The following is a 9,803-nucleotide window of genomic DNA, read 5'->3' as shown; positions in this document are numbered from 1 at the left end:
ATAGTGAAACTAAGCACAGGAGAACACCACTGTTCTCACACTGAAGTGAACAAATGCAAAATACATCTAAATACAAAAAAAATAAAATAAACATTTTTAGTAATGTTTGAAATAAAAATGATGGAATATTTCCTGAAACAACCAAAGGGACCACAGACTTTAGTTTTAGATTTTCAGATGTAGCTTAAACTTTTTTTAAAACAATAAAATCAAATTTTATGAAGCTTCACATGACAAGTCCAGGGAAAACTAGATTTCTAAGGGCAGCCAGACTTAAAGAGAGAGTTCAGACTCTTTAAAGCGAATTTGTGTGCAAAATGTCAGAGTAGTCAGTATCTTACCTGCAGCAGTCAGAGCAATCTGAGTTTTGAAAATTAAAGAAATTCCTATGGAGGAGTTAAACTAATGGCTCCTCAGAAGTAAAAAGTTATTGAACGTGTGTTGTTTTAGATGGTAAAATAAAGTTCCCTCTTAAATCTCACAAACCACAAGCTTGACTCCCTCGTAAAAATGTCTCCCATTCTTCAAAGTGAGGTTGTGCTGACTGCCGTCTACTGCACCTCAAAGACAGAGTGCAACCTCACCTCAATAATCTGAACTATCCTTTTAATTCTAGTAGCTACAACTAAAGATTAAACTAGATTCATGTACGTGAAATGCGAGGATATTCATTTGTATGATACAATTCTCACTGCCCGTCATTAAACTTTTAGAGCACTAAAACACTTGTTCTGATATGTGATATGTCCGTCTTTAAGAAGCTTTAACACAAACAGCTACAGGTACACAAGTAACATCAAATCTGAATACACTGTCCATAAAATAAGCATGATAAACAATAAACATACAGGTATGCTTTTTTTAAATCTCACTACAGAGGCTTGCTATTCCCTCCAAATCTGCCTAAACCAGCCCACCCCCTCAGCAGTCTATATTAATGCTCAAAAGCAGCTCCTCCAGCGCCTCCAGTTTCTGATTGGCCTCCTCGATCTCGCTGTACGTCTGCACGTTGCTGGCGATATGGTAGCGGATGTCGTCCACCAGAGGGACGGAGTCCGTCTCCTGTCGAGCCTCCAGCGATGCAGCGTCTTCTTTTATGATCGCCGCGAACTCGGCCTGCTCCACCAGCTGTGACAGACAGGTGTGATGGAGACACAGAAACTGAGCGTGTCTGATCAGAAGGTCCAGAACATCAACCTTAGTTCAAGCCTCCAACTGTGAAAATCTGGTTTCACTAAATCAGTGAGGAAAATCCTGGGCTATGACCTCAGAACCTGAATAAGACTCTGTAGGATCATAGTGATGACGTAAATACACAAATACCTCTTTAACTTAAAGGTCAAATCAAATAAAATACAAAAGCAAGTTGTCATGTTTTTCTTTTCAACACTTCCATAAAACGTTCTAGTGGCTTATTTCTCAAATTTAAAAGTTTGTGTTTTGTTAACATTTTTGTGCAAGAACTCCCCCCTCACCCTCCCCCCTGAAGATTTCAAAATCATTAGGTATTATAAAAAAGGTTAAACCCTATTTAAAAACAAGTACTTTATTAACCTTGTACAATAGTTTAATGTATCCCTATATTTCTTATTGTAATTTAATTTGGGCTAGTACCTATCCTTCCTACTTTCGGTCAATCCATAAACTTCAAAAATCTTTTGGAAGAATTGTCACCAACTCTCCACATTTAGCTCCAACCACACCTCCGTTTAAAAAAATTAGAAATTCTTACGGTTTATGATGTGAATAAGTATCAAACAGGAATCTTGATGTATAAAATCATATGTATTCCATTAGCTTTACCTAAATATTTTCATAATGTCTTTGACTTTTATTCTTATCATCATTCATACTCTACAAGGAGGAGGTGTGATTTATATTTCTCCTTCTGCAGAACCACTGCTGCTCAGTTTTCATTCATGCATCAAGGTGTTGTGTTGTGGAACAGTTTAAACAACTAGGTGAATCATATACATCATCTGAATTTAAAAGAAAGTTGAAACAAAATGCATAATTTTTTAACACATTTATTGTTTTATTTATTATTTTAAAAGTTTTGGACAATTTAAATTTATTATGAGCTATTATCTATTGCTTTGGTGTGTATTTGTGTGTGTTTAAAATAAGATGTAATGTTATGTATAAAGCTTTTATTATTTTTTTTTTTTTAGAAGGGGGGACTTGTAAGCCCATTTTGTTTTTTTATGATCTCTCTTGCATATTCTTTTTTTTTTTTTTTTTTTTATATTTTCCTTTATGTGTGGTTTCTTTTTGGGCAAACAATAAAAATAACAAATCTACTGAAACTATGGTTGTTACTTGTATATTTAACCGTTATAAAGAGCTAAAAAGACAAAGTGGTCATAAAATGGTTGAAAATGAAAAGTAATAGTTGTTGAGGGTCATTGTTAAATAGTTTCATAGTATTGTTTGTAGACTTTACCCAGAAACAGTTGGACGCACAAGTCTCTGCAAATGTTTTGTTGGTAAGAGCTAAAAAATTTGGGAATCACTGCTCTAACCCAACCAACTAAAAATATGAACATCCGCAGCACGAACCATGTAATAAACTTTAAAATCTAGAATCATTCAGTCACAACAGAGCTGAACACGTAAAGAGACGCCCACCCGCTCAATGATCTTGGCCATGAACTCCGTGCACTGATCCTCCAGCCGGGAGAGACGGAAAAGCTTGGCCGTCTTCCACATGTGCAGCACGTTTTCCTCACATATGGTGCTGGCGAGCGTCTTCCCGCAGAGGCGCTTCAACCCCGGCAGCAGGTACATGTCAGCCACGCATAGCACGTCGAACACGTTCTCCATCACAAGCTGCACAGAATAAAGACGAGCGTTCAAGAACCACCTGAATACAAGTCAGTGAGAAACCTGACCGGCCTCTGAATTCAATCTTATTGTTCAATCAACGTTTTTATCTGAAAAAAAAAAGACCATCAGCTTGGAAACGTTTTTTTTTTTGTTTTTGTGCCTACATACTTAAAGACCAGACACAAATAAAACAGCATGCAGTATTTAGTGTTTGTGGAAAATATGACGGCACTAAATCTAATTAGATTAAATTTATCCTAGGTAAAATATACATAATTACATTACATTACATTACAAGTATATAATTTCGCTCCACCACATGTACCACGAGGTGCAAATGACAATAAAGAAACTCTGACTCTGATATAATTTTATAGCACACGCAAAGTAAGATAAAACTGTTTTGTGAAGTTTTTTGTTTTTTTATATATATATATATATATATATATATATTTTGAAGGATAGCACTCATTTTTTCCAAACATTTTATAACCAGGGCTGTTTGAAACAAACAAAATAAACCATCTGGGTTTCTTTGCAAACAGTTGTCTTCTTTCAAGCTACGAAACAAGATCAAGTCTGCAGAGAGTGAACAGAAATGTCAACGTATTAGCTGCTAATTCTTTCCTAAATAAAGTGTGTGTCTTTACTTCATGCCGAATTGTAAATTTATATTTTTTGTTGCAACAGAACCTTTTTTTTTTACCGCAGAAACTTTACAAATGAAGCGCAAATGTAAAACTCACAAACCTCTGTGTCATCAGTGTAGATGTAGTACATCACATGGATGAAGATTTCATGGGAGATGTGTAAGGTTATGACAGGGGTGCTGGGCTGAGACTGCAGCTGCTCTCCCTCACTGAAGTGGTCCTCCAGTAAGGCTTTAAAATAATCACTGCGTCCACAGAAAAAGGCCTGCAAACACACTCACTGTAAAACCCTACAGTTACATTTGTGCCAGAAGCTGAACGGGAAAAGAGGGTGTCATACCTTATGACACAAGAAGTCATAACCCTCCACTCTGAAGCAGATGTCAGGGTAAGTTGGAAAGTGGTCGACTCTGTTAAAGGGGAGCTCACCAAAACCAACCTGAGGACAGTCAACAGGACAGGCACTTAATAACAGTGATGTTGTGTTAATAGCAAAGATTTTCCTGCCACTGTGTCCTTACTCGTAGTTCAGTAGGCAGGGCGCAGTCTGCCAGCTGAGCCATCTCTTCTTGGAGCTGACATGTGTGAGGCTCCAAGCTGAGAACTTTTACACAGGTTCCTGGCTTGTTTGACACTTCGGTATGAAAGAAAATGAGACAACCAGTCAGTCCTCGTTAGGATCAGAGTCAAACTAGGATCCAGGAAAAAAAAAAAAAAAAGGCCAGTGGTAGTGAAATCCATCCATCATCGCTGCCCGCTTCTTCCTTTTCAGGTCACGGGGGTCAATGGTGCCCATGTTCAGCAATCACTGTGGAAGAGGTGGGGACACCCTGGACAGGTCTCCAGTCCATCACAGGGACACATAGAGACAAACAACCATTCAGTCTCTCACTCACACTATAGAGACAATTTAGAGTCACCAATCAGACTAACATGCATGTTTTTGGTCTGTGGGAGGAAACCGGAGTACCCGGAGAAAACCCACACGTGTGCGGAAAGAACATACAAACTCCACCCAGAACGGCCCCCCGGCTGGGATTTCATCCAGCAACCTTCTCGCTGAGAAGCAATAACTTTACCAACTGAGCCTCCGTGCTGCCTAGTAGTGAAATACTTTTTGGTACTTTAGAAATAATCTGAATGTGTTGTGTCGTACTGAAAACAAACAAACGGTGCCTAAATGTGCAACGTGTTAACAGAAAGTTGTATCTTACCAAATTCATAAACTTGTTTACATTTATTCTCCAGCTCTTCTATAAGAGCTGTCATTTTGCACTGCTTAGCGAGTCGCATGCTGTCCTCCACCAGATTTATGTCTATATCCATTCGACCTGCAACACAAAGAAGAAAACGTTAAAACTTATAGTATATTTACTTTTAAGTTAAAATTGTATATTTTACACAAAAGACAACACTTAAGGGACAAACTGTGGCCCCATCTGTGCTTTAGAAAAGGCAGGAATTTGTACTTATTTATATTGTCTTGCATGTACTGTGTCATATCTTACAGACTGTAGAGGTTCTACAAGCGCAACCCTTTGAAAATATTAAATTGGGATGCAGATGTTTGTTTTAACAATTTCTTTTAAAAGGTATCTAACTGAAAATAAACAAATAAAGTAAAACAAAATCTTTCCTGTAACAGTTTGGGAGCTGGAGTTCTTGCTGCTTCAGCTCACACTCACCAGTATAGAAATATTGCAGAATGGCTCCAAAAGCTGCAGGATTGATCTAAAAATTAAAACAACTTTTAATCGTTTTCATGTAAACTATATTCTCTTAAACATAGCAACTATCACAGAATCAATCAGCCAAATCACCCAACATGTTTTACCAGGGGGTGCTTAAGAGTGATGAGGCTCTTTCTTTTCCATTTAGTTTCAAACATTTCAGTGAAGTACTCGGAGCGTGCGCTGAGAACACATCGGTGGGCCAGAAAAGTCTGTCCATGAACCAAGAACTTGACGTCACTGTGCTGACCTTGTTCCAATAACCTAAAAGTAAAATGCAGAAATTTACTTTAAAGGTGAAAAAAAAAAACATAAACCCAAATCAAGAAACTATCATCGGAGCCTTACAAGTGCAGGAAGTAGTCAAAGTCATTCTTCTGCATGGCAACGACACTGACACACTTATAATCTTTGAGCAGGCGCCGGATGGAGTCGTTCAGAGAGCCGTACACACATCTTTCACCGTCAAACGTGTTGGCTTCACACTTGGCACCTAGGAGTGAAGTAATACATAAAAAATGAATACTTGCAACATATTTGCTGTCAATTAAACCAATAAAACGTACTTCATACCACTAGCCAACAGGTACTGGACCAGCTCCTCATGACCACATAGACAGGCATAATACCTGAAGGAGAACGTGTCAGTATGTCAACTGTTTAACATAACGATGTAAAAGTATTAACAAACTGTACTTACAGAGGGGTGCTGTCCCATTTATCTCTCACATTGAGGTCCACATCTCTTTGCTCAACAAGGTATCTTTGAAGGAAATGAAGAGAGAGAGGTTACAGTGACAGACCTACCTGGGAGATACCAACAATAACACCAGACTGGACGTCTCATACTCGAGCTGGTCACAAGAAGGAGCTGAGCAGACTCTACTTTCTGAGGGAGCTTGGGTCTTTCAACATATGCAGCATGTTCCACCCGTCTGATGCAGCCTGAGCTTTGGTTTTTTTGTTGTTGTTTTTTAATTGTGGAGCCTAAAACACCTACAAACTAAATAAACTTAAAATAAAAAAGCTATCATCAGCTCCAGACTGGACTAATGTAAAGCGGTGACAGAGAAAAGAATAATGAACAAACACATCATGTCTATAAAGGATGATCCACTCCACCACACAATGCAGCACCTAAGTCTTTCGGGTGAAAGATGAAACGTTTCTACAAAAAAAAACAACTGTCCAGATGACAAGATTTAACCTTTTTTGTGATTTATCTACCTGGATGATTGAGCTTTCAAACCGTTTTCTAACACAGCTCTGCTGACGGAGCACCTGTTACAGGAAAACGTTCCTGCCCCAGTATTACAGAACAACAAAATCTATCACCTCTGATTACAATAAATCCACAGTTTAAACAATATTTTGTACATGTGTTTCTGCAGTGTTTGATTGTTTGCACAAACGTAATTATTGCTGCTTGCACAGTTTTAATCGTTTTGGGGGTTTTCTGCAGTTTTATTTGCAGAGCCATTAATTTTCAACTTGTTTACATTTTGTCTCTTTGTCTTTGCTGCAGCACAACTATTTATCTATTAGTGATGTGCAACTAGCTCAAGAACCTGCCTACCTAGAACTGTTTCCACTGTACCCTACAGTGCACACACTGTTAATATGTTTTAATACATTTAAAACAAATGCATGGCAATGTACTTTTACATGTGCATTTTTGCAATACATAATGACCACACAGCTTAGGGCCAATATCACCCCTCTCAGTACAGGGACTTTTGCTTTCATCAACATGGAGATTTAAACCTTAGATACGCACATGACATAAATGATGTTTTATACTGGATTGCATTAACTAAAACCTTTATCATATATGGGCAGAGTATGAACATCTTGCAGGACTTATTTGACACTGACAGTTCAGTCACACGTGTAAACTGAGCAGCTGACTTACAAATGTTTGGTAACTTAAACAGCTGGGTCATCAAAGCTAATGTTTGTTAGCAACCTAGCTGTGCGCTCCTGCAGCTAGCTGACAGTCCACACAGCAGAACAGTAGGCGAAGTTCAGCCAACTATTTTTTCAAGTTAATGATAATAACTAACAAAAATAAATGTTTCAGGAGCATTTAGCTTTTACACAAACCAACAGCACGTCAACAAACAGCGCCGTTATTTACCTGACCCTACAAATGTCGCCCTTTCTGCAGCTGCTAAATAAATCGTACGCATCCATGACGGCCTCGGTGTTGTCGGTCCTCTGTAATGCATTGAGACGGCCTGTCTACCGGACAGGAGGAGGACGATGAGTCGGTGGAGAGTCAGATAATCGTTTCGTGGACGCTGAGCGAGTTGTCAGGCTCATACACCTCCTTGAACAGTTTGTTGATATTCTTCGGCTCTGCTGTTTTGGTCCGAAGGGCTCAGTCACGTGACAAGCGTATGTTTACTTCACTTGCGCACAAAAAGACGGAAATCTAAGAGTACAAAATATATTTTGAAGATGTTGGCCACACAATTATTCTCAAAAATGTCTTAAACGCTTATAGTTTTAAATTGGACTGATTTATTTCAAAACAAGAAGTTTTACAACGATTTACTTACGTGTAATTCCCTGGTTTTAGTGATAAACTTTGGATCATCATTCTTACGCAGGTAACATGAATGCGCCAAACAATGTTGCGTTTGGGGAAGCGTTTCACTGGAATCAAACTAAATATAACTTTTAAAGGTGCCATTTAAATTTGTTTCCCGTGGTGTTGTCATATAGTTTGGTCTCACTTGGATTCTTTTATTGCTTCAATCAAACGAGAGCTTTAGATGTCACATTTCTTCTTGCTACGACTAACAAAGCTAAGGTGTGTCATTTTTGTATTTCATTTTTGCTACGAAAAGCATTGATACGGATGCTTCAGCAATACTTTTCTGTACACTGATGCAAAATGTGCATTTGTATTTATGCTGTTAGACCTCAGTGCTGCATTTGGTACAGCTGATCATAATATTCTACTACAGAGAATCAATCTACTAATACTGACCTGACTAAACCGAACAATGTTGGATTTTTACCTGGATTATTGAGCATGAACTTTGATATTTTGAACCACTTTGGCATGTCTGCATCAAAGGAGTTGACGGGGGAAAGGATGGGCCCAGAAACCATCTTATCACCAGTATACTGTTTTTCCCCACTATGGGAGTGTGCTGCTTGTGGGACTCAGTTTGTTTGTGGCTCCTCTGTTTGATGACGTCCATTGGATGAAGGACGAAACGTCTCAGCAAAAAAAAAAAAAAAAAAAAAAGAAACTGTGCAGATGACCTGACTGAACTTTGTGGGACTTTTGCCTGGAGAAGGAGAACTTACCTTCTCATCTCTGAAATAGCAGAAGAAAAAAAAAAAAAAAAAAAAAATTCAGGACATGTGGCAGCAGATCTGTTCCAATTTCTGAATGCATGTCACTCAGAAACGGCCGTCACATAATCTCTCCAGACATCCATTGTGCACTGAACCATTTCCCCCAATAAACTTCTGCCTTTTTCTATTTTTTTAAGACCACAGTAGTTAGTGTAAAAAAAAAAAAAGTGAGGAAAAGAAATAGTCTCTTTTGTCATAAGTTCTCCACAAACGGTTAAATGACATAAACAGAGAAATATCTATCTACACCACTCTGTGAAAAAAGAACATTTCTTCATGACTTCAGTTTGTTACTTGTTTGTTTTCATTTTCAAAAGAAAGACTTTTGTTGCAAACTTTTCCAAATTTGATGTCTGTGAAACTGCTTCTGAGCCTCTCTCTACGTATCTTATCTTCCCAACTGCAATTTTGCTATGGATCTGGTCAGTTGGTCTCTCAATGCAATTGACAAAATGTTCTCAACAATGAGACAAGCTTCAGGCAAGCCGAACTGCTGAAAATGCTTATATAATTGGATTCATGATAACATGTTTCCTGCTGTTTTGGAATTGTCTGGTTCCTGGTTTATCAACATACAAAGAAGATGGCTGCAGCTAATTTGGCCCTGGTCAGGCTGCCCGCCTTGTGTTAAGGTTTGCTTTGTGTCTCGAGTACCCAGACTCAATTGCTTAGCGAATTGGAGCGTAAATTGGTTGTGCTTTGTGAGAATCGCAGGCCATTTGCGGAACCTAGGACTCGTTGGCAAGGTGGATCAGATCTCAGGGAATATTCTCTGGCACGTCCCAGCAGCGTGTCCACTTAATTTGGACGTTTCGGAATCTACGTGAGACAAGCAAAGTAGGGCTTCAACAACTAATCGATAAAATCAATAAAAGATCACACAATCAGCATGGAATGTTTATTTAAAATTAATTGTTTTAAATTATTTAGTATCTGCTGCTCCTTTGTGCAGCCCAGAGCTGCAGACAAAGCTTCATCCTGCACCTCTGTGCAGCCCTTACTGTAGGATAAACTTCCTCCTGCAGCTGATCAGCTGATTTTTGTGCAGAGCAGAGAAATGGGCGTGGCCCAGAACGCTTGCAGGTGGCAAAGAGCAGAGGAGGCAGGGAGCTGAAATCACGACATTCTGTTATTTTTGTGACACTTTTAGAGAGTTTAGAGTTTAGAAACATTATATAGAATATTGCAAGAGTGTGAAAAGGGTTTAAAATACCTTAACATATAT

At 38.6% G+C, this 9,803-nt stretch overlaps 1 protein-coding gene across 1 annotated transcript; it reads right to left on the bottom strand.

The window, feature by feature from the left end:
• Positions 1-312: 312 nt before the first annotated feature.
• abtb1 (ankyrin repeat and BTB (POZ) domain containing 1) lies at positions 313-7,454 on the bottom strand. Its single transcript, XM_037684061.1, has 12 exons — positions 7,344-7,454; positions 5,907-5,969; positions 5,780-5,835; positions 5,555-5,699; positions 5,311-5,470; positions 5,162-5,207; positions 4,691-4,807; positions 3,998-4,110; positions 3,817-3,915; positions 3,577-3,741; positions 2,629-2,829; positions 313-1,128 (listed from the first exon to the last, which is right to left on the bottom strand). The coding sequence occupies exons 1-12, from the start codon at positions 7,397-7,399 to the stop codon at positions 922-924; spliced, it is 1,428 nt and encodes a 475-aa protein (XP_037539989.1). The 5' UTR covers positions 7,400-7,454; the 3' UTR covers positions 313-921.
• Positions 7,455-9,803: the final 2,349 nt, after the last annotated feature.

This window comes from Nematolebias whitei, chromosome 11 (genome assembly GCF_014905685.2).
Source record: "Nematolebias whitei isolate Nwh7 chromosome 11, NemWhi1, whole genome shotgun sequence".
Classification (NCBI taxonomy): Eukaryota; Metazoa; Chordata; class Actinopteri; order Cyprinodontiformes; family Rivulidae; genus Nematolebias; species Nematolebias whitei.
The sequence above is the reverse complement of the archived record's forward strand: the minus strand, read 5'-3'. Positions and strand labels throughout refer to the sequence as shown.